Here is a 27,076-nt window from a genome sequence, read left to right on the forward strand (position 1 = left end):
TTCAATCTTCATTTATGTCTTTTTTGCAGCCTTCATTCCTCCAGTGCAGTTTCTTTCCAATGTGGACAGATCACCTTTGAGAGCTGAAGGCTAGCTAGAAGAGGTGCTTGACTCGTATGCTCTTGGCATTACCTCCCAACCCCCATTGAGGATGCAGCCAGCCAACAGCACCGGTTGTGCTTGGCTGGACAACCACAATCATTTAAATGGGGAGCCACCAGGAAATTTACATGCTGCCAACCTCCAACAGGAGTGGCACAGGCAGGTCACAAATCACGACCTCCTTACCCGAAAAATGGTGCAATCAATTTTTTAGCCTAAGGCCTTTACCCAGGTTGGCACCTTTGGTCAGTTGAGATGCTACGGACTATCCCTATGTAATTTTATCTCTTGTTATTGACAGAGAGAGGAAGTGTGGGATTATTTTTTCCCTTTACTCGTCTCTTGCCTGACTGAAACAAGATGTATTTTTGAGAAGGAGTGTTTTCACCCTTTTGAGTGGTGTGGCATAAAAGAACAGGCACAAACAGGCTTTCTTGTCAGTTTAAATCAAGAGAAAGGATAAATGTTTAGTTTCACAACACCCAAAATGGAAATGCAACAAACACCCAATCCCAAAACATGCCGACACCCAGGCACATAAACATACAAGAAACAATGGTTACTAGAGTGGTGCACTTAGATTACTAACAGAATAACAAGAAACAAGTCACCTTTTAAACTAGTCTTTAACGTGTAAGTTGAAAATAGTGCAGGCCAGTATGATCCTCTCCTGGTTCTTTGAAGGCAAATGGAGGTTGGAAGTTTCTGGCTTTTCCATGCAAAATTGTGGCTGAGCTCCTGTCGTGAAGAAATATAATCTTGCAGGTAAAATGAATTAGCCCCTTTTTTGCTGCCGGAGATAGCTGACTTCTTGAGGCAGCATTAGAGATAGCTGACTTCTTGAGGCAGCATTATTTTCTTCTTTGGTGGGTGTGATTTCCCTGCGTTGCTCGTCCCTGTTTGTCTTGCTGGCTCCTTTGTGGATTAATAAGGTGTTTACCCAGTCATGTGAAGGCAGTATTTCTGCATTCCATTGTCCACACAATGGATTGGGGCAGATGGATAGACATTGGCGGGGGGGGGGGGGGTGGCGTTGGGGGTGATTAATATCCCAACATCATTCCAGTTATGATTAGCTCACTGAAAGACTATTTAACATCCCACCTTCATGGAGCTGAATGGTCTCTCAGCCATTGTCCCTTAAATCTCTGCCATTGAAATGATGAGGGGTCATCAATTTGCATCCGGGAAACCCATTTGCATTTTCAAGTAACTTGCCAGCCACCACTGGGATCGTCTGGTCCTGCCGAAAGTCAATGGACTTTTGGCTGGGCCGACGAATCTCCCACGGCAGGTCCCACCACGCAGGCCCAGATAATCTCGGCCATTGTCTTTGTCCAGAAATCACAAAAGGAGTCACCTGACTTTCTGGAATCTATTTTGAAGGTACAGTGTCCATTTTCTCATGTGGCTTTCTTCTTAAAAATGAAGTAATCATCTTCCAATTAGTCATGCCATGCCCATAAAGCTGTCACTCTCTGATTTTCCAATCTTTGTTCTGCCACTGTTAGCTGGAACTATTATGTCCAAACCGTGTAAGAGAGGGGAACAACAGCAACCTGCTAAGACTGCATCTTCAGCACATTCTCCTACAGTAGTGAGACATGCAAAACATATGCTAGGCAGGAGAAAAGACTGAATAGTTTCCATTTTTGCTGTCTCAGATGTTTCCTTAGCATCTCTTGGCAAAACACGATCACCATCTCAGAGTTCCTGGAGCATGCTAACTAATTAGCATATTCTCACTGCGAAGCCAACAGGCGACATTTGTGCCGGTTCTGCCACGTTCATTGGATGGATGAAAGCCTTTAACGCTAAGACCTTTCGTACGGTGAACTGGTCACTGAGTCACAATCTGATTGGTGTCCATACCTCTGCTACAAGGACACCTGCAAGTGAGATATGAAGATGCTGGACATTAATGCTGGCAACTAGGAGATAGTCGCTGATGGCCGTAATCTCTGGAGGCTGACCAGAAGGACATTTGAAGAGGGAGGCAAAAATGGAAAGCTCAGCTGGCCAAGAAAAGGGCCCAGGGGTAAAAAAAGAGACCAGCGAATTGTAAACCTTCTGTCTACTGTCTTCCTCTGCAGAAAATGTGGCAGGGACTGCCATTCCAGAGTGGGGCTCCTGAGCCAAAACAGACAATGTTTAACACAGTTGACCACGGTGTAAATTGTCATCTCATGAGATGGAAGGCTGCCAACATCATTCTGCCGCTTGCTCTTTCAACATAGTGATAGTATTGTGCTGTCAGTCCATGGCCACGAACAACTGGGATTGAAACTATGCAAATGCATTTTGCATAAGATGCTCACAGCCAGCAGAAATTTTATATTATAAATGTAAACACAGGAATTTATAATGTAAAACTTGATACAAAGGTGTAATAAAAATGTGACAACAGGAAGTAAAGTTTTGTATGGGAAGTGCATGCAGAGAAAAGATTTTTAATACATTATACAGATTAATGTTTCAGTATACACAACAGGTTTAACTCAATTACTGCAAAACCAATTAACAAATAACCACATAAATTATTTAAGAATCAAAATGCTACATAAAACATAGTTTCTGTTCTGGTTTGAGATGCACAATTCTCATTAAACACGGTTAAAGTGTTTTTACTTATATAGCTCACAAAGTTTCGCAAACATCATAGCTCTGAATGTAGGACTGTGGCAATGAGCCTTTTTTCTAATCCAAAAAGTCTTGGATTGTGGGCGTTGTTGGTAAGGGCAGCATTTATTGCAAACTATAAGTTTCCCCAATGCGTTATACAATGAATTGGTTCGCTAGGCCACTTCGGACAATAGTTAAGAGTCAACTATGCTGATGTGGAACTGGAGTTAGATACAGGCCATGTCAGATAAGGACAGGAGGTTCCTCTTTGAAAGGACATTAGTGATCCAGTTGTGCTCTTGTGACAATTCATGTTCATTTTTACTGATTCCAGTTTTTTAATTTGAGATTTTTTAACTTGGATTTGAACTCTAATCCTTTGAATTATAGTCCAGGCATTAGGCTGCTAGTCCAATACCATAACCACTACATGACCGTACCTTGTTCTGCTGCAAATGAACTCTCTCATTCTTCCTGTTGGGAGTTTCACTACATATATTTTATTGGAGGTATACTGCTATCCATTGTTTCATCCAATTTTTCTCCTTTGTAGGCTAGCAGGAAGGTAAGCTGTTTGTACCCACTTTCAGTAATACTCTGAACTTTGGCAATGAAAGATGGTCATCTCATGGCATCTGTTTACAATTCTTCCTCCTTCTCACTCTTCGGAGGACAAAGACCTGGACTCTACTTGGCACTTCTGCATGGACTTGGCACTTTCATACGACAATACAACTGATGTTGGGAACTCCGTGGAGTGTGAAATTGAATCTTGTTCCACCATCCTGCAGCATCGTGAGTCGGTCTTCCGCATCAGCCAAGCATACAATTTTCACCCTCAACTTTAGTCAATCTCAACTCAGTCAGCAGTGGCCATAAATCAACAGTGCAAGACTGCCCATATTTCTACATTAATTTGCCATTCATACAGAGATCTTGAGGATGACCAGCACAGAAAATGAGAATTTCATACTGTTGTTGAAGAGGGCATTTTCCTACTCAAGAGATGTAGAAAGAATTTCATACTGCATCAAATCTATGCCTTTCCTGACCTGGAAGAGCTTGTACTTTGCCTGGCATCTGTTTAAGTCTATGGGTTATTGTTGCCTTGGGGAAGATTTACCTGGAGGTGATTAATTTGGGGATTTGTTTAATAGTTATTATGGTAGTAATTTCTAGACATGTGTATGTGTTTAATTTCTCGTTAAATTAATAAATGTTTAATTTAATTTATATAAAAATCTTCTTGAGACTTGGTGGTTTAATTTCTGAATTCAGAACTGCATCTCAAACATACTAACTGAAAATAGTCAAATGGTCAGTTGTTTAAAATTTCCCTTTGGGATTTTAAATAAGTCAGCCTTTACCAACTGCTGTGTCATAACAAATATGTAAATCCAATTGTTCCATATGTTTTTGGAATGGTTCCTTTCCCATAATATAAAAATTTTCATGTTGCTAATACTGTCAATAACCGTTGGGAGAAATAAACACACTTAGCCTTGCTTATCTTGCTAGCTGTAAACAGACTAACATCCCTTTGAAATCCAAACAATCCCCTCACTTATCTGAAAATGCAAATTCTCTTCACACTTTGCATGCTAAGCCAGCATCCATGTTTACTCATTAGCATTTCAAACACATTTCTACACCTAGCTTCTTTAAATAAGTCCAAGCTTGCAGTCCATCTGACTTCAAATGTAATTAAATCACACATACAGAACCAACTATACTCACACACATAAACCTACTTTACAACAAACCAGTAAAATATTATGAAAATTTTACTTTCGTAACAGTCTATAGCCTCTCTCATCCACTGTGCCCCTTAGTTCTGTCTTGAATAATTTGATGAAAATAATTAAATATTGGTGAGCACTGCATTTCAGTTCTTATTTGTAATGCAATTTGCAAAACACTGCACACCTTCAAAAATTCACTAGCAGTTCCTTACGAAGAAAGCAATTTCAATAAAAATGAAATAGCAGTATCTATTTTCCTTCACTGCTTACATTGGTAAGGAATTTAAAGCATTACTTATAAACACCAAAGCTAACGATCATCAGGTTAGAATTTTACATTGCAGTGTTATTGCTTTGGATGACAAGACCAATCCAATTACAGTGCTGCAACAGAAAGGAGATGATGTAATATACTAGAAGCAGAGAGACCTGCTTCACCAGTTGGGTTTAAAGGATCCATCTCGTTACAAAAATAATTTTGGCAGCAGCAAAAATCAACAGGTACAATTAGTTGTGATGGGAAGAGAACTGATGTTATCTACCATTCTGCTCTGCCTATGATAAAGCTGAGTCTTCAGTCCATTTATATAATCTAACTATGCTGGCATTTATAAACTTTACTGTGTATCCTCTCCAGGACCAAAGCATCAAAACTAATCTCAGAGATTAGTTCGATAATATAAATGCACCCATCAATCTGATGACAGCTGCAGGTGCAAATAATGTTGCTGACTTGCTGCCATCTAATTCTCTGTCTTGTTAAAATCTTTGAATAGGACACTGCTAAGGCTGATGTCTGACAAATCATATTTTCTCTAAATTCTCAGAACCCTTCAAATACTTTTTTTAAAAATAGAAAATAATATAACCATATTTAACTTTTAGTTAAAAAGCAAAATACTGCGGATGCTGGAAATTTGAAACAAAAGCAGAAAAAGCTGGAAAAGCTCAGCAGATCTAAGAGCATCTGTGGAGAGAAAAACAGAGTTAACATTTCGAGCCTGCTCTAAAGAAAAGGCATATGGACTCAAACGTTAACTCTGTTTTTATCTCCACAGATGCTGTTAGGCCTGCTGAGTTTTTCCAGCATTTTCTGTTTTTGTTTTAACCTATAGCATTGGTCCGAGGAAACAGGATAATCAGAACAATGCATAGAGGTATAATGTGTTGTGCATATTTTTCAGAGATAAAATGGATGCAAGGAATACCAATTTAGCAGTGGGAACCTAGGATGTATTGTGACTCACTAAGATAGTGTGCCCCTGCCTCTAAGCCTGAAGCTCTGGGTTTCAGTCCCACCACAGGATTAGTTGCCCATGGAAGAAGCATTCATGCCAAGATTTAAAAAGGTTGATAATCAGCCTGCTAATCCTTCCAGCACTTCCCCACTATACCCCAAAGGGAAAAGATTGTGCTGAAGATACGAAACAAAGAAATGGGAATCTTAACTGAACTTTTAACATGCTTGCCTGGGTAGGAGATAAGGACACCAACCAAAAGCCTGTGGGGTTCTTCTACACACATAGGTTATATCATCAAGACCCGGTTACAATTTTAACTCAGGCATGAGTGCGAAAGTTGGGCCTTTCCTCCTATGTCACTCCAGGACAGATGAGGAACAGTCCATGAAGAGGTCAAAAAAGATAAATATTTCTTTCTTTTGTAGGGCTGAAAGGAGCAGGTATGCTCCACTGGCCCCTCAGGCCTCCCTTACACGATTATTTTCCTCCTTTGAGTGTGGTCTAAAACCAGGGTTTGAGTATCATTAAATTACATCTCTGTGCTATGCAGCAGGTTTTATGAAGATTCTGGTTTTGACTAAAAAGGTCACTGTTTTGGACTTGATTTTCCAGACAGGTTTCTCATTAGAAATATCAAACTTTTTTTTACAGGCTGCTGCAGCAGTTACATGCTTCCATCAAACTCCACAACTAGAAGAAGGACTCCCACTCTGAGGTTCCCCATGCTTAGAGATAACTCATTCACACTGTTACGTGATACTATACAACACAATAAGTCTTAAAGCTAGTCACTACATTCCTTAAAGCTACAATGACTACATTCCTACCCCTTTAAATTTTTTGTACAGCTTGTATTTACAAGAACATCTACCTTCATGACATTACAAACGTATACACGGGTCATGGAATTATAATTTTAGTCTCTCAGGTGGTTTCCTGATCTGGGTGGAACATTGTAGCTCAACAACTTTCGAATCTCTTACAGGATCCACATTATCTGGAACCGCAGCAATATCAGGTACCTCTTTAGGCGCAGGCAGCTCAGTGTTATCTACTCCAACAGAGACATCTGCATGTTTATCCTTGGTTGAACAATTTCAACAGGGACCACGGGTTCTGCAGTTGTTACAGGTGGAATATCATTTTGTTGGGGTATCTCCCTTCTTCTCAAATGGTGCATGTGTTGGCGGGTGGTCCGGCCCTCCAGTTCTATGTGGTATGACAAGGGTCCGGTCACAGAAACTATTACACCAGGAAACCAACGTGATCCGCAACTGAAGTTTCAGACATATACTGCTTCACCAACAGTAAATTCTGACACAAAACTATACAAATTTTGAGTTGCTTTTTGATTCCATTGACTTTTCTTCATTTTGCCCTCCAAATTGGGAAGAACCAGGCTTAATCTTGCTCGAAGACGTTGCTATGTAAGTAACTCTGAAGGTGTTGAACCTGTAGTAGTGAGGGGGTTTGTTCTATAGTGAAACAGGAAATGTGAAAGTTAAGCCTTCAATGATCCTACTGATAATTTTTTCATCCCAGCTATAAGAGTCTGTACTGCTCCCTCAGCTAATCCATTAGACGATGGATGAAAAGGTGCCGTCTTTACATGTTTGATACCATTTAGGCTCACGAATCTTTGAAATTCAGCACTAGTAAATGCAGTACCATTGTCTGAGACGATTACTTTTGGCAATCCATGTATGGAAAAGCTTTGGCATAACTTTTCTTTAGTTGCACCTGACATTGGCAACTTAACCTCGTAAACGTCTAATTATATGGAATGTCTGTCAATTATGAGTAGGAACATGGTGCCTGGAAAAGGACCAACGTAATCCATGTGCAGTTTCACCCAGGGCCTGCCAGGCCATTCCCATGGGTGTGGTGGGGCCACCACAGGTAACTTCTGTAGTTGTTGGTATTGTATACAGTATTTAACCACCTTCTCAAAATCACCGTCCATGCCTGGCCACCAAATGTAACTTCACGCTATCAGCTTCGTTCTTGAGGTTCCCGGATGTGCACTGTGCAACTCTGCTAAGAGGGGTGCCCTTCCTTGTGAAAGAACAAGTACTCACGCACCGCATAACAGGATACCATTTTGATTGCTCAATTCATTCCGTCGCATGAAGGATGGCTTCAATTCATCAGGGACTGGTTCCTGGGACCATTTTTTCAACACTTGGTCTCTTACTCTAGTCAGGACTGGATCACGATTTGTCCAGTTTCTTATCTGCCTTGCTGTTTAAAAGTGTCCCTCTACAAGGTCTACCAATTCACTGAAGGTCTTCGAATCGGGGGTGTTCAGGGCTATCAAGCTTCAGATTAAATATAGATTTTACTCCTGCAAACACTTAGGAGAATTGCTCTCCTCTTTGCCTCCCCTGTTATTTCGTTTGCCTGGAAATAAAACCTGTGGTGTTCTACATATTGGCATCAATCCTCCGTGGATGGTTCGAAGGGGTCAATCCTGCCAGAATGTGGCATATCTGGTGAGTATATCTTCCTTTTCTTCTGTTTAATCAAGGTACTTACAGCCTTTGGGCAAGGGACAATGCTGGACCCAATTTATCCTCATCACCAGTTTGTTATGGACTTGATTTTCCAGACAGATTTCTCATTAGAAACATTGAGCTTTATTCACTGGCAGCAGTTACATGCTTTCATCAAGCTCCACAGCTGGAAGAAGAACTCCCACTCTAAGGTTCTTCGTGCTTAAAGCTGATTCGTTCACATTGTCAGCATACTATACAACACAATAAGTCTTAAAACTACAGTCACGGCATTCCTTAAAGTTACAATTATTACCGCCACAAAGTAACTACATATACAAGTTGGGTTATATTGATCATGAATTGTTTAACTTTGAAGGATAGATAAAATTGTGGGTGTGATGTTTGTACTCAATATTTATGATTTTTTGTAAAAGGACATTTTAGTTAAAAAGTGTTATATAAAAAACCAGTAGGATGTGCTAAGTTCCTTTGGTGTAGAATAAGGAATAAAGGAACTTTCTGTTTATTTACACAGCAGGTTGGGGGTTCAGAAGCAGATAGCTGTGTGTGCATGTGTGTGTGCGTGTTCTTAATTGTAAGAAGTGACAAAACACTTCAAATGGCAATGAGGGTGGGATCATCATTATTAGGGGCTTTAGAGGCTTTTGATCCAGCTATTATGGACTTTGTAGTTTATGTTGAGCAAATGGAACAGTTTTTCATTGCGAATGAGATTGAAGGGGAAAAGCAGGCCTCAGTGTTTCTTACAATCATCAGAGTGAAAACTTTCGCTTTACTGAGAAACTTCATTGCTCCTGACAAGCCAGCAGATAAAAGCTTTAAAGAGCTTGTGGACATTTTGAAAAAACACTTCGATCCCAGGCCAGCAATTATTGTCAAGAGATTCAAGTTTCACTGAAGAGAACAGCATGAGAGTGAGTCAGTTTCCTAGTCCATGGCTGAGTGGAGAAAGTTAGCTGAACATTGTGACTTTAAAGGTTACCTGAAAAAAGCGTTGCGTGATCGCTTGGTTTGCGGACTAAGAAATGAAAGAATTCAGTATAGATTGTTAGTGGAGCGAGAGTTGGCCCTGAAGAGAGCATTTGAGATTGTGCAAAGCATAGAAATAGCAGAGAAACAAGCTGGAGATTTGAAAGCGCATTCTAACAATGCCGAAGTTAAAATAGCAAAGTCAGGGTATGCTCACTTTCAAATATGTTACCACAGTGATGGAATACAGCATAACGCAGAAGCCTGTAAGTGGAAAAACCGCTGATTGTCCCTACTGTGGAAAAAAAGGACACATACAGCGTGCATGTAGTTCAAAGGCTGATCACTGTAAAGCAGTACCACCAAGAAAACACCTGTGCATCACGAGGAGCACACAGAAAAGTTGAGCTTGAAAATAAACAGGCAGTTTAAAAAGGCACATTACTTGGAAACAAAATACAAAAGTAATGCGAGTCCAAGCACAACAGAAAGTGAAGCTAACAATGCAGAAGAGCAGATGTATTGCATTTAGCCTGATCTAAGCTAGATGAAGGACTAAAAGTTGGCATTGCCTTAAATGGTAAAATGGTTGAAATGGAGGTTGACACTAGAGCATCTGTTTCTATTGCTTCAGAGAAGACATGGGCGAAAATTTTCAAGAAATGTCCATTGGAGAAAATCCTCCTCCAGCTTAGGCAGACTGGTGAGCCTGTGAACATACTTAGAAAAATGTCCGTTCGAGCTAAATATGGAGATCAAATAACAAGGTTGCCACTTATCATTGTGATAAGGGCAGGAACTGGCTAAATGAAATTCGGCTGGACTGAACTAAAATAAATAAAGTGCATTGCAACCCCATGTTACAATCCTTGTTAGACAAGCATACTGATGTCTCCAAAGAAGGTTTTGGTGTTGTTAAAGACATTGAAGCCAAACTTGCCGTGAAGGCCGAAACTTTTCCAAGGTTCTTCAAACCACGTTCAGTTCCCTACTCAAAGCAATAGAAAATCAAGCAGAAACTAAGACGACTTGAAAACTTTCAGATAACTGAGAAAGTTGATTATGCAGAGTGGGCAGTTCCAATAGTCCCAGTAGTGAAGGATGATAGGTCTATCAGAATATGTGGTGACTATAAAATCACCATTAATCCTTACCTGGAAGTGCATGAGTACCTGCTACTGAAAATTGAGGACCTATTTTCTGAATGGAGGTGAATTATTCACAAAGTTTGACCTAGCACAGGCATTTTTGCAAATGCACTAAGTGAAGATTCCAGGAAGTATACAACCATCAGCACACACACAGGTCTATATCAATACAAACGACTACCATTCGGAAACGTGTCATCACCAGCCTTATTCCAGGAGGCCATGGACAAAATATTGCAGGGCCTTCCTGGTGTAATCTACTTCCAAGACAACATGCTCAACACTGGGAAAAACCTCCCAACCCATTCAGAGAAGCAAGGCAGGGTCCTGCGTAAACTGGAAAAATATGGCATCTGCTATAAGAAATCCAAATGCTCATTCCTGAAGCCCTCAGTGGAGTATCTGGGACATGTTGAAGGGTCATGAGGACTCGAAACGTCAACTCTTTTCTTCTCTGCCGATGCTGCCAGACCTGCTGAGTTTGTCCAGGTAATTCTGTTTTTGTTTTGGATTTCCAGCATCCGCAGTTTTTTGTTTTTATACCTGGGACATGTGTTTGACAAAACTGGCATCTCAACCTCACCCAGAAAGTGGTGAATGCGCCACAACCCAAAAATGTTAAGGAGCTTCATTCATTTTTGGGACTTGTTAATTACTATGGCAAGTTAATTTTCAGTTTGGCTACCAAGGCAGCATCACTGAATAATCTGAAGAAGAATGAAAAATGGGATTGGTCACAAGCCTGTTAGGAAAGTTCCAAGGGACTCAAGCTAGAGTTCACTTCTGCTAAAGTCCTGGCACATTTCAATGAAAAGTTGCCCGTCAGCCTGGCTTGTGATGCATCTGGATATGTTGTCGGAGCTGTCATCTCCCACACATTTCCTGAAGGCAGCGAAAAGCCCACTGCATTTGCCTCATGCACATTGTCCAAGGCAGAACAAAATTATGCCCAAATTGAGAAGGAAGCTCTTAGACTAATCTATGGAATCAAGAAGTTCCACAAATATTTGTACGGGCATAAATTCATTTAAATTAGAGACCACAAGCCTTTGACCTGGTTGCTTAGCCCGAAGTCACAGACCCAACACTTGCCACTACAAGCCTACAAAGGTGGGCACTGTTCTTATCTGCTTACCAGTACGAAATTACATTTCGCTCTACTATTATGGAAATGCAGACGCACTTTCCAGACTTCTGTTACACCACAGCTCCAAAACCCACAGTGAAGTCACTGCTTTCATTGTGAAGCAGATAGACATGTTACCTGTTAAAGCGGATCAAATTTGACTTGAAACAGAGGGATGCTGTGCTCTCCAAAGTTTATCTGTGCACATAGAAGGGTTGGTGTGCACCTCAAGAAGTGACTATTGAGCTTAAACCTGACTACATTTGTATATTTGAGCTGACTCTGCAAGACGTTCATTTGGTATGGAGAATCAGAGTTGTTATTCCTCTAAAATTCCAAACATGAGTGTTAGAAGAACTTCACCCCAGTCATATGGGAATTGTCAAAATGAAAGCATTAGCTCGTCTACATATATATTCTGTCGAAGGGTCATGAGGACTCGAAATGTCAACTCTTTTCTTCTCCGCCGATGCTGCCAGACCTGCTGAGTTTTTCCAGGTAATTCTGTTTTTGTTTTGGATTTCCAGCATCCGCAGTTTTTTTGTTTTTATTACATATATAGTGGCCCGTCTGGATAAAGACATCGAAGGCATGGTCAGTGATTGCCTTCCATGTCAAGGAATGAAGTCTTCTCCTGCACCTGCCCTATTACATCTGTGGGCTTGGCCTGACCACCCATGGCAGAGACTTCATGCAGAGATCGTAGCACCTGTAGTTGCAACTGTAGCTTTTCCAGACCACTTCTTGGATATATGTTCCTGATTGTGGTGGATGCCCGCACAAAACAGCCTCGTGTTATTCCCACAAAGTCAACTATTTCAGGAAAGACCATTGATGCTCTCCGGAATATGTTTACTGCTCGTGGATTGCCAGAGCAGATTGTGTCTGACGATGGCACACAGTTCACGTCATGTGAATTTCAAACATTCCTGCAAAACAATGGGATCAAGCAGATCCTTATTTCACCTTACCACCCATGTTAAATGGTGAAGCGTTTTGTCCAGACATTCAAAACGGCCATATTGAAGGGGAGGATGCAAACAGATTGGAAGTTGAAGCTGAAGAACCTTTTGATGAAGTATCAGAACACTCCACATTCAACAACAGGCATATCTTCTGCTGAGCTGATGTTTGGAAGACGACTAAGACCAGAATGGACTTGCTTTGTCCGGATTTGAAAGGAAAGATTGGTTCAAGGCAACATGATCAGAAAAGGTCATAAAACACAAGTAAAACAAGCTCATGAGTTTAATCTGGGTCAGTTTGTTGGGTTCGGAATTACTGTCGGATTCCAAAGAATCATCAAACATCGAGGACCACTGACCTATGATGTTGAATCTTCCTGTGAAATCTGGAAGAGACACACTGATGAAATTAGAGAAGCCAAATCCAAGGAACCAAATTTCCCAGGATCTCCAGTCACAGTGGAAGATTCCTGGGAAACATTTGCTTCAGTTGGTGAAACCCAACTTGATTCAACTGGCAAACTGTAACACCTGCAGCTGCAACTGTTGACTCTAAACAGAAACAAGTGGAACAGCAGATCCTTCCATTTCTAAGCAAACAAACTGAGGTACCTAAGCCAACACCCCTCTCTGGAACAAAGTGAATCTGCAAACCACCTGACTGATTTGTTCCTGGCTAAAGGGGGAGGAGATGTAATGTTTGTGTTTAACGTTTATGATTTTTTGTAAAAGGACATTTTAGTTAAAAAGAAGTGTTATATAAAAAACCTGCCAGTAGGGTGTGCTAAGTCCCAGATGTATTGCTCTCTGGTGTGGAATAAGAAATAAAGGAACCTTATGCTTTTTTTTACACAGGAAGTTGGGGGTTCAGAAGCAGATAGCTGTGTGTATGTATGTGTATATTAATTGTTAAGAAGTGACAAAACATTTCAATGGGATTATAAGAATCTTTTTTTTAAAAAAAAGGCTATTGCTCTTCTGGAAATCAACATGTTATTCAGTAAAACTCAGATGCAAAACATTCTTCTGGCATCCACCCAATCAAGCTCCCTCAAAATCTTATATGTTTCAATAAGATAAGCTCTAAGTTCTTCTAAACTCAGGTGGGCATAGGCACAACTGAGTGTTTGGTGGATTTCACAGCAATGTGTCCAAGTGTCTTTTACCAGATTTGAGGCAGAATTTTAACTCTCTCTGCTCGGCGTAAACTAAGCTATATGGGAATTAAAATCATAGTAGACATAAACCTAGTTTTCACTGACATCTTCCTGGTACTGTTTTAATAGGCAGTTGAAGCACTCATGTGACTGAGTCTGGAGCTTCATGAATGCACTTACATTCATACTATGACATAGGTGCTGCTTCTCCATTTCCCACAAGAATAATAAGAGCTGCTCTCATCCCGATTCCTTGCTGTCGTGCTTGAAATACTCCCTTTGTAGCTGACAAAAAATGAATAGGGCCCTTTAAGTAAGGAATGAAAATATTACTTTAAAGTATCTTACTTTTACTTTTCGCTGGTGGAGGTGGGGAAACAGGAGCACCAATTGACTTTGGACTTTTGGGCTGTTCTCGATGTCCCCAGTCTTCATCCCATTCATTTTTAAATTTCTGCTCTTCTGCTTCTATCCTGAAGAAAAAAAACAATGATTATTACAACCTTCACTTTCAATTAAGCAAGAAAAAAGTCCACAAACACCCTGAACATAAAGAATTGAAACAGTTGATAACTGAAATAGTTTCTCAATCATACAAGTGAGACACATTGTGTATGACCCTTTCTTTCAACGGCTGACAGCACAACAGTGTAAGTGAAACACGAGTTCTATTTCCTCAGCAATATACTTTAAGGTAGAAATTTTCAAGACGGCGAGTAATGGCGTTTGTTGATTTGTTGTACAACTGGTTAATAAATGAATGGATTGGGCAACTGCAATTTGTTTTTACTCATTAGTCACTGTTCAGCATGAAAAAAGGATTGGCATAAAATATGAAAATTATATATTTAAACAACACCAATTAATGGCACCTAGCACATTGATTTTGCCTTGTTCACCCTGTATATTTACAGTCATGTAAGTTAATGCATGTCTGAGGAATGGGATTTTGCCAGTCCCCAAGTGTCAATCATGCTTAGACATTAAAAATGAAATCCAGGTATTTCTTTTTAATTATTTTTTCTCTTATGTCTTCTTCCACACCTCCTGATGGCACTAACTCATATTGAGATCCATACTCCAGATATTGGTTGATTTTGGACACTTTGCTCAGAGCACCATGCTCGATGTGCGAGCCCACAAAGGGAGATTTCAAATGTAGTAGGCATTCTGTACATCATGCACAATTGCTACAAGGGGTCAGTGCAATGTAATATGAGCAGTAAATTTTACTATTCCCCACTACCCATCCCCCAATGCAGGGCAATGAGATTAAATGGGAGACTCGCATCATGCCTGCCCTGAGCTAACAGCACCAACTAGGAACTGAACCTAAGTTCTTCCTGGATCAATAGCATATTGAACCAGGCGGGATCCGCCACTAATCATGCAAGTAAGATAGAACTCTATTAAGGAAACTGAAAGTCGGAAGCATGTGATTCATTTAAAAACCATCTACCTGCACAGAGTTAAAACTGGGCCACATGCTTCCAAAGTATAGGGACATAGGACTTAGGAGCAGTATTAGTCCATTTGGTCCTTTGAGCCTCCACCACCAGTCAATAAGATCATGGCTAATCTGATTGTGGTCTCAAATCCACTATCCTGTTTGCCCCAACATGACCTTTGATTCCCTTGTCTATCAAAAATCTATCCAACTCAGCTTTGAATGAATTCAATGACCCAACCCCCACTGATCTCTGGGGAAGAGAATTCCACAGACAAATGAGCATCCGAGAGAAAAAAAAATCTCATCTCAGTCTTAAAAGGGAGATCTCTTATTCTTAAACTGTGTCCATAGTTCTAGTCTTTCCCATAAGAAGAAACATTCTCCAGGAATCCACCCAATCAAGTCCCCTCAGGATCTTATATGTTTCAATAAGATTACCTCTCATTCATCTAAACTTGGATGGGTATAGCACAACCTGTTTAACCTTCCTTCATAAGATAAGGAATGAGTCATGTGAATCTTCTGTGAGCTGCTTCTAATGCAATCATATATTTTTCAAATAAGGAGAACAAAACTGTACACAGTATTCCAGATGTAGTCACATCAATGCCCTGTTTATCTGCAATAAAAATTCCCTACTTTAATATTCCATTCCCCTTGCAATAATGACAACATTCCATTTGCCTTCCTAATCACTTGCTGCATCTACATACTAACTTTTTGTGATACATGTACCAGGATGCCCGGATCCTTCTGGAGCACCAAGTTCTGAAATCTCTCACCATTTAAACAATATACTGCTTTTCTACTCTTCCTGCCAAAGTGGACAAGTTCACATTTTTCCACATTATACTCCATCTGACAAATTTTTGACCACTTACTTAACCTATCCATATCCCTCTGTAAACTTTTTAACCTCCTCTTGACAACTTAATTTCCTACCTATCCTGGTGTCATCGGCAATTTTAGCTACATACATTTGGTCCCTTCAGACAAGTCAATGACATAGATTGTAAACAGCTGAGCTCCAGCACAGATCCCTGTGGAACTCCACTAGTTACAGCTTGCCAACCCAAAAAAGATCCATATATCCCTGGTCTCTCCTTTTTAAATTAGTTCATAGGATGTGGGCATCACTGGCTAGGCCCATCCCTAATTACTCTGGAGAAGGTGGTTGTGTGCTGCCTTCTTGAATCACAACAGTTCATGGGACACCCACAGTGCTGTTAGGAAGGGAGTTCCAGGATTTTGACCCAGTGACAGTGAAGGAACAGCGATATGTTTCCAGGTCAGGATGGTGAGTGACTTAAAGGGGAACTTCCAGGTGGTGGTGTTCCCTTGTATCAGCTGTCCTTATCCTTCTAGATGGTAGTGGTCATGGGTTTGGAAGGTGCTATTTAAAAAACATTTTTGAGTTGCTGCAGTGCATCATGTAGATGGTACATACTGCTGTTACTATGAGCCAGTGGTGGAAGAAGTGAATGTTTGTGGATGGGGTGCCAAACAAGTGGGCTTCTTTGTCCTGGGTGGTAGCAAGCTTCTTGAGTGTTGTTGGAGCTGCATTCATCCAAATCATCCACAGAGTATTCTATCACACTCCTGATTTGTGCCTTGTAGATTGTAGACAGGCTTTGGGGAGTCAGGAGGTGAGCTACTCACTGCAGTATTCCGAACCTTTGACCTGCTCTTGTAACCAAAGTAATTATATGGCTAATCCAGTTCAGTTTCTGGTCAATGGCAGCCCCCCAGGATGTTGATTGTGGGGGGATTCAGTGATAATAATGCCATTGAACATCAAGCAGTGATGGTTGAATTCTCCCTTGTTGGAGATGATCATTGCCTGACACTGTGTGGCGTGAATATTACTTGTCACTTGTCTCCTCAAGCCTGGATGTTGTCCCAAGTCTTGCTGCATCTGGACATGGACTGCTTCAGTATCTGAGGAGCTGCGAATGGTGAAGATTGTCATCAGCAAAAATCCCCACTTCTGACCTTATGACGGAGGGAAGGTCATTGATGAAGCAGCTGAAGATGGTTGGGCCTAGGACGCTACCCTGAGGAACCTTGCAGTGATGTCCTGGAACTGAGATGATGGACCTCCAACAACCACAATCATCTTCCTTTGTGCTAGGTATGGCCCCAACCAGCGGAGAGTTTTGTCCCCAATTCCCATTGACTCCAGTTTTGCTAGAGCTCCTTGATATCAAATTCGGTCAAATGCGGCCTTGATGTTAAGGGTAGTTGCTCTCACCTCACCTCTGGAGTTCAGGTCTCTTGGAGGGGAACTTGCACGTGATGTGTTCCCATGCTTCTGCTGCCCTTGTCCTTCTAGGTAGTAAAGATCACAGGTCTTGAATGTGCTGTCAAAGTTGCCTTGGTTGAGTTGCTGCAGTGCATCTTGTCGATAGTACACACTGCTGTCACTGTGTGTCGGTGGTGGAAGGAATAGATGGTGGAAATGGTGGGGTGGGGTGCCAATAAAGTGAGCTGTTTTGTCCTGGGTGGTGTTGAGCTTTTTGAGAGTTGTTGGAGCTGTACTCATTCAGTCAAGTGGAGAGTATTCCACCACACCCTTGACTTGTGTCTTGTAGATGGTGGACAGGCTTTGGGGAGTCAGGAGGTGAGTTACTCTCTGCCGAATCCCCCGGCTCTGACCTGCTCTTGTAGTCACAGTTTTACATGGCTGGTCCAGTTCAGTTTCTGGTCAATGGTAACCCCCAGGATGTTGATAGTGGGGGTTTCAGTGATGGCAATGCCATCGTATGTCAAGGAGAAATGGTTAGGTTCTCTCTTGTTAGAGATGGGCATTGCCTGGCACTTGTGTGGCGTGAATTTCACTTGCCAATTATCAGTCCAAGCCAGAATATTGTCCAGGTCTTGCTGCATACAGACAAGAACTGCTTTAGTACCCAAGGAGTCGTGAATGATGCTGAACATTGTGCAAGCATCTACAAGTATCCCCATTTCTGCTATAATGATTGAGGGAAGGTCATTATGAAACAGCTGAAGATGGTTGGGCCTAGGACACTACCTGAGGAACTCCTGCAGCGATGTCCTTGGACTCAGATTATTGACCTCCACTAAACAGTCATCTTCCTTTGTGCTAGGTATTACTCCAACCAGAGGAGAGTTTTCCCCTTGATTCCCATCAAGTTCAGTTTTACTAGGGTTCCTTGAAGCCACACACAGTCAAATGCTGCTTTGATGTCAAGAACAGTCATTCTCACTTCAGCTCTTGAGTTCAGCTCTTTTGTTTATGTTTGGACCAAGGCTGTAATGGGGTCAGGATTTGAGTGGGCCTGACAGAACCCAAACTGAATGTCAGTGAGCAGGATATTTCCTGTAAGCTAACCAGCCCTTTTTCCATGCTAATACGTTACCCCCTACATTATAAGTTTTTATTTTGTGGGGTAGCCTTTGCTGTGGCACTTTATCAAATGCCTTTTGGAAATCCAAGTACACCACATCTAAAGATTCCCTCTTATCCACCTTGTTTGTTACCTTCCCAAAGAAGGCTAATAAATTTGTTAAACATGATTTCCCTTCCACAATATCATATTGACTCTGCCTGATTCCATTCTGATTTTCTAAGTATCCTGCTATAACCTTCTTAATAATCGATTCTAGCAATTACCCTATGGCAGATGTTAGGCTAACTGGTTTATAGTTACCTGTTTTTTGTCTCCCTCTCTGAAATAAATGAGTTACATTTGCTATTTTCCAATCCACTAAATCTAAGGAATTTCGGAAGATTATAATCAATACCTCTGAAGGCACTTCTTTTAAGACCCTAGGATGCAGGCCATCAGGTCCTGGGGAACTTGTCAGCCTTTAATTCTAAAGTTTTTCCCAGTATATTTCTGACGGTGACAGTAATTGCTTTAAGTTCTTCCCTCCCTTTCACCTTTTGATTTTCAAGTATCTTTGGGAAGCTTTCCAAGTCTTTTACAGGGAAGACAGACACAGAATATCTGTTCAACATTTCCACTATTCCCTTATTTTCCACAATCACTTTCCAGGCTCAATCTGTAGTAACCTGTCTTCTGTACATGTGAGTTTCCCTCCTCCATCATTGAGGATGGGGATGTTTGAGGACCCTTCTCCTTCAGTTAGTTGTTTACTTGTAACCATATTTCATGACTAGATGTGGCAAGACTGCAGAGCTTTGACCCGATCTGTTTGCTGTGGGATTGCTTAGCTCGATCTCATGTTATTCCGCTGTTTAGCATGGATGTAGTCCTGTGTTGTAGCTTCACCAAGTTGACATCTCATTTTTAGGTATGCCTGGTGTTGCTCCTGGCAAGTTCTTTTGCACTGGGCACTCCTCATTGAACCAGAGTTGAAGCCTTGCCTTGATGGTAATGGCAGAGTGAGGGAAATGTCAAGCCATGAGGTTACAAACTGTAGTTAAATATAATTTTGTTGCTGCTGAAGGCCTGTTGCACCTCTTGGATGCCCAATTTTGATCTGCTAGGTCTGTCTCATTTATCATGATATCAGTGCCACACAACATGATGGATGGGATCCTTAGTGTGAAGACAGGGCTTCATCCCCACAAGGACTATGCGGTGGTCACCTTTGCCAAATTAATTTCTGGTGTTTCCTGCTATATTTCAATTATTTATTTTTGAAGTTTTCGTTGACTTTATTTCTTAATTCTTTCTTCTCCTTTACTTACCCTATACACTGTTTCACCTGATTCCACAGGAGGTGAAATTCAACCTCATTTTGTCCCTTTTGTGGGGACAAATTTCAGGTCACAATCTCTCAGATCTGGTGTCCCCTGGAAGCATGCCGGCCACCAAATTGGAAGCCAATGACTACAAAGTGTGTAGGGCGCTGCCTTAAACATGTCGGAGGCCTTCTATGTGCAAATCAGGGCTTTAATGCCAACTGGAGGACAACAAGCAAAAGCTGGTAATCAAAGGGGCAGCTTTTTTGACAAGTATGATTTGCCCTGGTGTCCAGGTCAGTGGTCTAACCAACAATCCTTAAAGGACATTTACAATAATGGGAATCAGGGCCAGGGAGAGAAATCATGAGCTCTGGCGCTTCTTCTGTTTGTGCGCCCCCTTACCCACAAACTCTCTTTGCCACAAGGTGCTCTCACATAAATAATATGTGACCTTAATTTACAATAAGGATAGTTTGAAGATTGCATCATTGATTTTTGTCTCAAACGCAATTTTTTGTCATAAATGGAAATATTTTTGCATGTTGATTCAAACGTAACCTCTGCAATATTTGCAGCAAGGTTTTTCTCTAAATGATCCAAGGCAATTTATATCAAGTTTGCTAAAGATCATCTGTGTCTCATTGTGGTCTCCTGCATACGAAGATATAAATACCCTGGTAGGATTGGTCACCCGGAGGGATTCCATAACTGAAGCCCTAACCATTCCCACACTCAATTACTAGCTTCCCACCCTCCTCCCACTTGATGGCAGACTTCCCGACCGCCTCCTGCTTGACAGCAGCCCCTCCCAACCTGCTCCCACTCGACAGTGGCCTTTCCCAACCTCCTCCTGCTTAACAAACCACATCCCTTCCCAAGTGCTCACTTGTAGCAAGGGGTTGGGAGAGAAGCATCAAGTGGGAAGGAGCTAGAAGGGTCGCTGTTAAGCAGGAGGTCAGGAAACTTGGGCATTGAAAGGAAGGAGGTCAGGATTCTTTGCCATTGAGCACGAAGTTTGGCTGTGGACTGTGGATTTGCAGACACTTGACATGTCGTACCAGGAACAGAGGAGCTGGAACATTATGTCAGGAAAACGTGAGGCAGGACATGGGGGCAAGGCCATTAATTTAATGCAGAGGAGGCACTTTATTCTGTTTACCTTGCACTGCAGGTCTGAAGGATGTGCCCACTGTATCATCTGCCACTAACACACAACAAACAGAACTCCCCCCACATGAAGCAAGCAAGGAAGGAGGGACTGGGGAGTCTGACGCATTCTACTTGGCTAATGATTTTTGTTGTTCTAGCAGTGTCCAAAGCAGCCAATCTGGTGCATAGACCATCCCATTGACAGGCTACTCAGCCAATGATTGCTTTGTTCTGGCAGCGCATGGAAAATTATTTGCTTGGGCCTGGGCCCACCTCAGGCATTGGCACTGGAGCTTTGCACCTTGTGCACCCCCACCCCATCTCCCGAACTCTTGTGGGAATGCATGGCACTCTTCATCTGAATTCCTTTCCATTGATCCAGATGGATGTATATGAATCAGCCAATTTTACACCACTGTCAAAGTCAAAGGTTAACCTTATGTGATCTGCATTTTTGGGCAAAAATTCAAATTCAGATTACCATTTTGTATCCATTGTTATAAACCATATGCTGATTGTGATTATTTGACAGTGATCAGCGCAGAATTAATGAAGCAAGGAAAATGCCTTTCCTGCCAGTAAAATTTAATCTATTCAGCTCATGCTACTAGGTCAAAATATGCAAATAAATAAAACGATCTCCAGTCCAAAGACTTCATCTGCTCAAGATTGGGGAGGCAGGGGAGTAATTTATGTAAACAAAATGCAGTTAAAAGCTATTTTTCTGCTTCGGTAGCTTGGAAATTCTAATCAATGCAGTCTGGTGTGACCTGAGCAAATACATAGAAGTATTTTTATATAATGGCTATCTTCTTGATATGTCATTTAATTTTCACTCAGAAGCTCAAGATGTCAATAATAATTCACAGATATTTTACTTAGCTTCTTAAACATGTATGTACCAATTTTATAAATTAATGTGACCCCCAAGAGCAAAGGCTGGTAACTCCAGAATATTAGCACTTTTTGAAAAGAAAAACATTATGTATTAAACAAAGGATAAGATCCCATAATACTGTTTTTGATTGTGTTAGCTAAGAAAAGAATATCGGGCAGTACATTAAAGAAGTCCTTGCTCTTCTTTAAATAGTACCATGGAATCTTTTATAAGAGCCAAGGCTTTGTCCAGGAAGGTCACAAATTAAATCATCATCAAAACAATTTTACTGCAAATCATTACCAGGGGAAAGGGACCAGTACTTAAACAAAATGCTTACTGTTCAATTTCCTTGCGATATCTCTCTTGTTCTTCAGTGGTTTTCTGTGAAATCTCTAACTTCCTTCTAAAAATATCAAACATTGTTTTAGAAATACAACACTATTTTCTTTTAGATTCAAATGCAAGATTTAAAAAAATGTTGCATTCATGTCTCAGCTTCCCAATTAATTTAATCAGACTTTCCCAGTGTATTTATTTTCATGATACAAACTCTAAATCTTTCCTCCTTTTCCCCTTTACTTTTTTCTCCTCTTACCTTCTCAGGGGTATACAATTTGAAAGATACTATGAACTGCCTGTCACAAGAGCTACCGAGGAAATGATACTCCATTCGATTTTCTCTTCAACACCACAGGAATGAATGGCATCGACCTTTAGCTCTACAGTGATGCAGTTGAGATTAATTGCTCTGCAGTTTAGAGGAAAATTAATCTTGAATCCTTGTGCAATGGCACTGATTGTTGGAGCAATAGCAAGCAATACCAGTGTGACAATAAATATTATGCTAAATCATTTGAAAATCCGATGCATTCAGCAGGGCAAGCTATCTATCTAATGACATTCTTTAAAACAGGCACTGAGGCAATGTTGCTGTGTGTTTAAGTGAACAGCAGGAAGTTTCTAAGTATTGAGCAGGGTAAAGATTATAGCTGGATAGGTTAGAACACTCTAGTTCGCTTACAAATTTAGTGATTTGACTAAAATGTAATCTTTTAATAAATGATGGCTCCATCATTGGCTAATCCCTTGCTGCTGTGAAATGGGTTTTGTAAATAAGATTTCAATCCACAATCAGGCTACAATGAAGCTGCCTCTAGAGGGACCATTATAATTTAAATGAAACGAAGGCCAGGCAAACAGGCTTGGTTCTTAATATAAGCTGCAAATTGTGTAATATTGTTTGCAGAATCTAATAAGTGTAAAACAGAATAAGAGCAATAAAATGAAACCCATTAACGGTTTGACTAACTGCATTAATATGAAGTCAGGAATGTGACACCAGCACTTAATTCTACACAGGCTTACTCTCAAAAGACATCACTTTAAGTTTATCACATAAGCAGATGGTAATTCTAAAAGTATAAATAGACTTGAACTTTTAAAGGTGAGAAGCCACACCAAATGACCTGTCTGTCTAATTTGCTAAGGAATTTAGAATTATAATAATATTAATAATTCAAAAGCTATATGATATGCTCCATATAATGAAGTAACTAAATTACATACAGCATTCTTTAATGGATTTAACTTACTGCAGATATCTACCAGGTCCTGTGTACAATCAAAGAAAAACAAATATGTCCTAATTTTGATCATTAAGAATTTTACGTTTTGTTCTGAAGTATTAGTAGACGGCACAATTTTCAGTTAAGGTTATCATCGGTTATTATTAGTACATAAGGAAGTAATGTTCGAAAGGTTTCATGAATTAGTGATTGTTGCATCCCTGAATACAGGTTTACTCATGCAGCATTAGAAGGCCTCAATTGCAACTTAATGTAAGCTCGAATTTGGTTTGACCCAGTTTGCTTGATGGTTTGGCCTCATGCTAAACATGATGATGAATTGATTGAAATGGTTAAAATATTTTTTTAAATCCTTTGAATGGATTCAATGTAAGTGTTATGATTCAGTGGTAGCACTCACACATCTGAGTCTGCAGGATGTGGGATCAACTTCCAACCTAGAGACTACAGCACAAAATCTAAGTTAACACCTCAGTGCTGCACTGACTGAGCTATACTGGAATTTTGGAGGTGCTGTCCAATGTTAAACTGAGATGCCGTTTGCCCTCTCAGGTGAATGTAAAAGATACCATGACACTATTTTGCAAAAGAATAAATTTCTCCTTGTACTCTGGCCAATATTTATCCCTTAACTAACACCGCTATAACAGATTATATGGTCATTATCATGGAACTCTCCTAAGCATCCTGTTGTGCACAAATTGGCTGCTACATTTCCTACAATAATGAATACTATTCACAAGTGCTTAATTGGCTGTAAAGTAATTTAGGGCATCCTGAGGTTGTGGAGGTAGTTTTGAATTTTTAAAAGTTCTTTAATTATTTTCTTCTAATAGTAAAAATAAACAAAGCTATTGTTCAGTCAGTGCAAAACTTTTCTTGCAAAATAATAGTGGCGGATTTGAGTTTACCGATAGCTCCATTGATAAAGAAGAGAGTTACCTATTTGAACGGCAAAAAATGGTGTACTGAACTGTTCGCAGGTAAAAAGAACTAGAGGGAATCAGGAACTTTAAATAATCTGTCTTGGCTCAGTTGAGAGCAAGCAAGGAAGCTACAATTTCTCAACTGAACTGAAACTGAATTGCTTGTATGAAAGAGCTCAAGGGAAAGGTGATCCGTTTTAAGATTAATGTTGCCATTTTCTTATCTGGCCATTTTCATTAGTTCTCTCAGCAAAGAAATACAACTGGAGGATGATGCCTGACTGAGGCCAGGTTGAAAAGGGCATTGCACTGTAGAAAGTAAAATAGCAACTTGAAAAGTGACAACTCACAGCCTCTCTTTCTCCTGTTGCTCTTTCACAATCTTGTTGGTTTCCATCGCTATCTTTTTCTGATGCATCAATTCCTGGCGCTCTTGTTCACGTCGGTAATGTTCATTCATTCGTTCTTCTTCTGTCTTGAATAGCTCTTTGCCCTGGATTGAAAAGTACAACATGAAGAATAAGCTACCGACAATAATGCATTCACTACCTGATTGGGTCAGAAGGGCTTTCATTTTTATATGTTGCCCGTCTGTTCATTTCTTGGGCTATTGAGAAGTTTTCATGATTTTTTATCATTATCTTCAATGTTAAAGGAGTACAGGTATATCTCATTATGTTTTAATTCATCAAGCCTGACTTTCCATCATGGTAGAAAATATTTGCTAAACCTGACAAAGATCTGAGATTGTGGGATTAGTTTCAATCATAGTGCTCGTCTTTGGAACAATAACCTTATTGATACAAACGTGACCTCAGGAGGAGTACGTTTACTTTATAACTATTTTCAGTCCTCCTCTCACAGATACATTGTGAAAGGGTATCACATGATTTGGAAACCTTAGCTGATGCATAACAAAGAGCATTAAATGGTGACAAGTAGGCCCAATTCCAATATCCTGGTCAACAAACCCATGGCATACTCTGGCCCTAAGGTCAAATGGAACTGCAACATGAAATTTTATTGAATCAACAAATTAAGTATAGTAGAATAAATAATGAACTAAAATGTATTGAATTATATTATAGATATAAAATGGAAAAAAAAAGATGAAATGGAAATTCTAGAAATGCAAAGCAAGTCACTCAGTACTGAAAATGTGAGTTAAGATTGGTCTGCATATTTTCTTATGAAGGAGGGGTTGTGATTAGTGACTTGCTATATCCATTGGTGTGGAGGTAGCACACACATTTGGTGCTGCTATCTTATTTACCTGACTGAAGCATTGGGCTGTATGTCTCCCTTTCTGCTGGCTACTTCAGTACTCAGCAGCGGCTGCAGCAGCTGGTGCTAATAGCTACAGCATTCTATTCTCAAAAGCAATCTGTCCTTCTCACAAGAAGCTGTGCTGAATTACAGAAGGCTGCTCAATATTGATTGCTGCAATTGTAAACAAGAAAAATGGAAAGCAGGACAGAAAAAGGGCACAAATGTGGCACTGAAGGTCTTACTGACAAAGGTGGAAAGGAGGAATGACTGGTTCCATGTAATGGAAGGGCTGAGTGGTGAGGGCAGGAGGCTCTCAAGGATCACCCGCAGGGGGGATTGGAAGAGCAGGTCAGTTTCTGGCATGTGGCCTTGAGGCTGGAAGCTGTGACATAAGAAAACTAAAGACATATTCCTGGTGTTCAAGGTCAGTGAATGCATCTTCACATGTCATATCCTTCGCTCTGGTTTCATCAGCCTCTCATGCTGCTAAATACACTGCAGCCTCTTCGCTCAACCATCAGCAGTGCCTAGCGCTAAGGACCTAACATCAAGATACCCCTCACCCTCACACACCTAATGCTTTCAACACATACCTCCTTCTTGCTGTCTTCAAACACCTCCAGTTATTTGACCATGTCAGGCACATCTCTCAAACACTGCACAATCACTGACATTATTCCCTCCATGTTACCGGATAATGTGGCAAATAATAGAGGGGAGCAGAGCAGAACTGGCAGGCAAACAAGGACCCCTGCATCTCCAGAGCTACAGAAGAGACAGCACATCATGGGCAAGCTGCCCACAACCTGTGGCATCAGGCATTGTTAAGTATGTTGATGAATGTTACTTATGCCCCTTCTCTCAACTTCCAGCTCATCCTCAACCTACACCCATCTAGGACCCTCCACCCCTGCCTGTCCCTCCGTCCCCACCCTTTCTTCCAATCCCAACCCCAGCCGTGTATTCACTATACCCCCTGACCTTCCCCTCTCCGATGCTGAACATTCAGTACTCAGCAAAGGACTTAATTTCATACCCTTACGCCCTCACCTCAATGAAGTTCGGGCTCGGCATGATACTGAACTCTTCTTCCGCCGTCTTCGTCTCCAGGCTCACTTCTTTGGGCAGGAGTCCTCTCCCAGTTCAACGGTTCCTTTTATCCATCTCCAATATTCTCCCTCCACCTGGACCCCTCCCTCTGGATTCTTACCTTCTCTCGATCTTTTCATTGAGAACTGTCGGCGCGACATTAGTCGTCTCAATTTCTCTGCTCCTCTCACCCATTCTAACCTGTCTCTCTCTGAACTTACTGCACTCCATTCTCTCAGGTCCAACCCTGATATTGTCATCAAACCCGCTGACAAGGGTGTTGCTGTTGTTGTCTGGCGCACTTACCTCTACCTCGTGGAGGCTGAGCGTCAACTCACAGACACTTCCTCCTACCTCTCCCTGGACCATGACCCCACCACTGAACATCAAGCCATTGTTTCCAGGACTGTCACTGACCTCATCTCCTCTGGGGATCTCCCTCCCACAGCTTCCAACCTGATAGT

The 27,076-nt window shown here is 41.0% G+C and overlaps 1 protein-coding gene across 1 annotated transcript in view; it reads right to left on the minus strand.

The window, feature by feature from the left end:
* Positions 1–27,076, minus strand: part of ush1c (Usher syndrome 1C) — a 277,466-nt gene that overhangs the window by 118,450 nt on the left and 131,940 nt on the right. Inside the window, exons 12-14 of the mRNA XM_041198034.1 lie at positions 24,605–24,747; positions 22,080–22,145; positions 13,937–14,061 (exon numbers count right to left, since the gene is read on the minus strand). Of these exons, the coding sequence (XP_041053968.1) occupies positions 13,937–14,061; positions 22,080–22,145; positions 24,605–24,747 (334 nt within the window). The remainder of the gene's footprint in view (positions 1–13,936; positions 14,062–22,079; positions 22,146–24,604; positions 24,748–27,076) is intronic.

This window comes from Carcharodon carcharias, chromosome 10 (assembly GCF_017639515.1).
Source record: "Carcharodon carcharias isolate sCarCar2 chromosome 10, sCarCar2.pri, whole genome shotgun sequence".
Lineage (NCBI taxonomy): Eukaryota > Metazoa > Chordata > Chondrichthyes > Lamniformes > Lamnidae > Carcharodon > Carcharodon carcharias.